At 40.3% G+C, this 3,495-nt stretch overlaps 1 protein-coding gene across 1 annotated transcript; it reads right to left on the bottom strand.

The window, feature by feature from the left end:
- Positions 1 to 517: 517 nt before the first annotated feature.
- cldnd1a (claudin domain containing 1a) lies at positions 518 to 3,489 on the bottom strand. The gene is made up of 4 exons (XM_052603042.1): positions 3,179 to 3,489; positions 2,930 to 3,037; positions 1,866 to 2,003; positions 518 to 1,762 (listed from the first exon to the last, which is right to left on the bottom strand). Exons 1-4 carry the CDS (start codon positions 3,468 to 3,470, stop codon positions 1,542 to 1,544), a joined length of 759 nt encoding a protein of 252 aa, XP_052459002.1. The 5' UTR covers positions 3,471 to 3,489; the 3' UTR covers positions 518 to 1,541.
- Positions 3,490 to 3,495: the final 6 nt, after the last annotated feature.

Raw genomic sequence — 3,495 nt, 5'->3', positions numbered from 1 at the left:
TTTTCAATAAAAAACATGTGATACATGTGATAAACATGTCCGTCTGCTACCTGCCGGACAACATCAGAATGACACTCATTTCCATTAGATTCAGTCTCTAAACTCCCAAACAATCCCTGCTAAGGAAAAACGAAAAAACAAAACAACTAAATATAGGAACATCTCAGAAATCCTAATGATTTCACTACGAATACCATATAGAAAAAAAATATTTCTCATTCACTGAAAGCAACAGCAGGACTCACAGAGGCTCTGGAGACCACGAGTGTTAGATTCAGAACAAAGCTACACTTTAAATTACTACTATTAATCACTATTTATACAATATTATTCTAATTAAGTGTACATGAGAAAACACGGCATGATTATATAAAGTTACATTAGAGGAAATTGAGTTGGTCAACTTGGTTCTATAGTAATTGTCACGACCTCTGATTAGACATAGTCTTAATTATCTTAATTAAGATTCCTTCTGTCTTCTCAGAGACACAGAGATGAAGAAACACAAGCATGAACATGAGCTCATGACGAGTTTATTACTGATTCCAGGGAACACCACATGTCTAAAAAACAGCCAACTATCAGATATTCTGAAGAAAAAAAATATTTGTCCACGATGTAAATAGTGTAAAGATGATGTGTTTATAAGCATGGAAACCCAGATCACCAACTACACTGACCAACATGTGCAGTTACACAATTGAGCACTGCCTGAGATATTGTATCCCATAATGCAGTGCACCCCAAGTGACCTTTCATTTCTAGTGTGATTAATGAACCAGAATCAACATCAACAAGCACAGACACATCCTCACACATGTAGCTTGCCAGCAATTTCCAAAGATAAATGTACTGTACAGAAATAAATATATAAATATGAATTCTAGTAATAAATAACATTAATACATTTAAAGCAGCACACTAAGACTACTGGCTGTTTGTGCTACTTCACTAAAGCTAAATCACAAGAAGTCAAGCTGTTTGACATTTCTAATACAGTGTAAATCTGTAATCACAGACTGCATGCGCCACAAATGCTGAGTGAAAGTTTATCAGTATTAAACTATAAAACGATCACTCTTCAGGTCTTGGGTTTGAGTTCTGTTGCTGTTTATTTATCAGTTACACACAATTAGTTATGCATAAAAACATCAGCGACAGTCACTCTACACCTGCAACAGGCTCCAAAGCACTCTCCAAACATGGGACGTCCCGTGAAAAACAATTACTTGCCAGCTAGAGGATAATGTTAAGAACTTAATTTACTAAAAATGTCTATTTTTTTTTTTTTTTACAAATCTGTCCAAATGCTATTTATTAAATAAAAAAATCTGTCATGACATCCCCAGTTGATTATTCGCCATCAGAAAAATCAATCCAAAAACATGCAAAAAAAAAAACTGCATCAGACATTCTCAAAACAAGACAGTTTTTCTGACTAGCAGTTGTTGCTTTCTTTACATACAGACCACATTTATGTATTTATGTACAACAGATTTAGTGTCACTGTTCACTTTTTCTATTTTGGTGGCTCTGATAGTTCAAGCGACTCTGTACACAGTCATGCGGTAGTAGCTCTGACTGTGGCTGCGAGCCGCCCACACCAACAGCGCCGCGGCCATCATGTGCAGCGGAGACGCGATGAGCGCTAGATACAGAGACCAGCCCAGCGTGCCGTCCACATGATCCGGCAACACAGACACACGGTGCAGAAGGTCCATCCCGGCCAGAAAACAGCACACTGTCGCCAGAGAACATAGGCCTGAAAGACAGAAAAGATCTCAAATTCAGTGCCCTTCAAATTCAAAACCTTCTCAGTGATGATATACATGCAGCATGAAGATGAACTGACGAGCATCTCTGACCTGCGAGCAGATGTAGAAGCCCGATGAAGAGCGCCGGGGTCAGACTGCCACACAGACACGCGCAGAACCCCAGCAAACCACCAAGAACCACCAGACCCAGAGAGACCAGCGGCAGCAGGAGCTGACAGCGCCACAGATCTGCAGAGTTTAAACATTAGACTCTGACTTAGGAGCAACCGAAGGATGAATTACATATAAATTACACAAAGAAAAACAGATTCATATCTTATATTCCTAACCCTAACCATATGAGTGTGTCTGTGTGTGTGTGTGTCAGAGAGAGAGACACAGAGAGGATGAGGCAGGTTTTGTGTAAAAGTGTAAACTGTTACTGCATGAGCTGCCACTGAAGCCAAAAATGCCTATAAAGGCACTGATGGGCAGCCGATATCATTGATATTTGCCTAAGCTCTTTCATTTGGCTTTAGGAGGAGGCACTCTTATTTTGATGCACACAAGGGGTTTGTGTGTATTAAGTTCTTTCCTTGAAGTATTATATTTCAAATTAATTGTTTCAAATTATCATGTAAAACTAATATCTTAGCAGCATTTTTTTCCATGCGTCACACTTGCAGAAAAACAACACTCACATAAAGTGATAAATAAACATCAACTGTTCATATCTCTACAAAATGTATAGCTCTAATCCTCTGAAGCAACGAACAGGTATGAAGATATCATAAATGTAAAATTAACTTGATTTCTGTGAAGTTTTGAAATAACATTTATTGTAAAAAGTACAGTACAAATAAAACTGAACTGAATAAAGGAAATGCAGAAGTTTAGAAGCAATCAGAAAATAAAATGTCCAGAAATATAAATAGAGACAATGCATTCACTTTAATTTAACTAATTACATTTTATTAGTTCTTATGTAGAGCATCTTCAGCAAAAAGCACAGTTTATTTCATGAGCATCTCTGTTTTACCACATTAGTTTTTCCTGCTGCCTGTCATTATTACCGACTGTAATGTCCTTGGAGAATAGTCAGAGTGTGTCACTGTGTGTGTCTCTGTCTCTGTCTGTGTGTGTGTGTGTGTGTGTGTGTCTGTCTGTCTGCTCACAGGATCGTATCAGATCTTCTCCACTGTTGTGATTTCCGGGCTCTTTATATTTCGGAGTGAACTGCTGCGAGAGAGTAAAACTCACACACTCCATCACCATCTTTGGATCTGAAAAACACAAACAACTCAATATGAATGCACTATAACTCTCTCTTATTGAGAACTGGAATAAAATAATGAGACTGCGATCAAAATAATCATTCCGATAAACAGCGAACTCGTGCTGATCGTGTAGATAAACGCATTTACCGGGCTCTCTGTACCAGTGCGCGTCAACGGGCGTCTGGATGCATCGCCACCACAGTCCGAGCGTCCCGTTCATGCGAAACAGCGCGTCGCTTACCGTCTTCTCGTCAAACTCTCCTTCCAGGAACTCGTCCTGCAGCGCGCGCAGCTCCGTGGCGTTGGGCTCCGCGCGCACCGACGGGCTCGTGTACCGGTACCAGTGCGGCGAGCCGACCGACACCGACAGATAAACGGACGCCAGGACGCTTAAAACCCCGGCGATGACCAGAGCTGTGGCGTGCCGGTTATCCACCATTATTCCCCGGTGCTTATGCGTCTCT

Source organism: Carassius gibelio, chromosome A7 (genome assembly GCF_023724105.1).
Source record: "Carassius gibelio isolate Cgi1373 ecotype wild population from Czech Republic chromosome A7, carGib1.2-hapl.c, whole genome shotgun sequence".
Lineage (NCBI taxonomy): Eukaryota > Metazoa > Chordata > Actinopteri > Cypriniformes > Cyprinidae > Carassius > Carassius gibelio.
Note: the sequence above shows the minus strand (reverse complement) of the source record. Positions and strands in the feature narration are given on the sequence as shown.

What these genes read in the sequence shown, in the direction of transcription:
- cldnd1a (XM_052603042.1), bottom strand. Translation starts at nt 3,470, where the DNA reads ATGGTGGATAACCGGCACGCCACAGCTCTGGTCATCGCCGGGGTTTTA. An exon ending in GCACTGGTACAGAGAGCCCG is followed by an intron (nt 3,038 to 3,178) that starts GTAAATGCGTTT and finishes TGTGTTTTTCAG; the next exon opens with ATCCAAAGATGGTGATGGAG. An exon ending in GCTTCTACATCTGCTCGCAG is followed by an intron (nt 1,763 to 1,865) that starts GTCAGAGATGCT and finishes TCTGTCTTTCAG; the next exon opens with GCCTATGTTCTCTGGCGACA.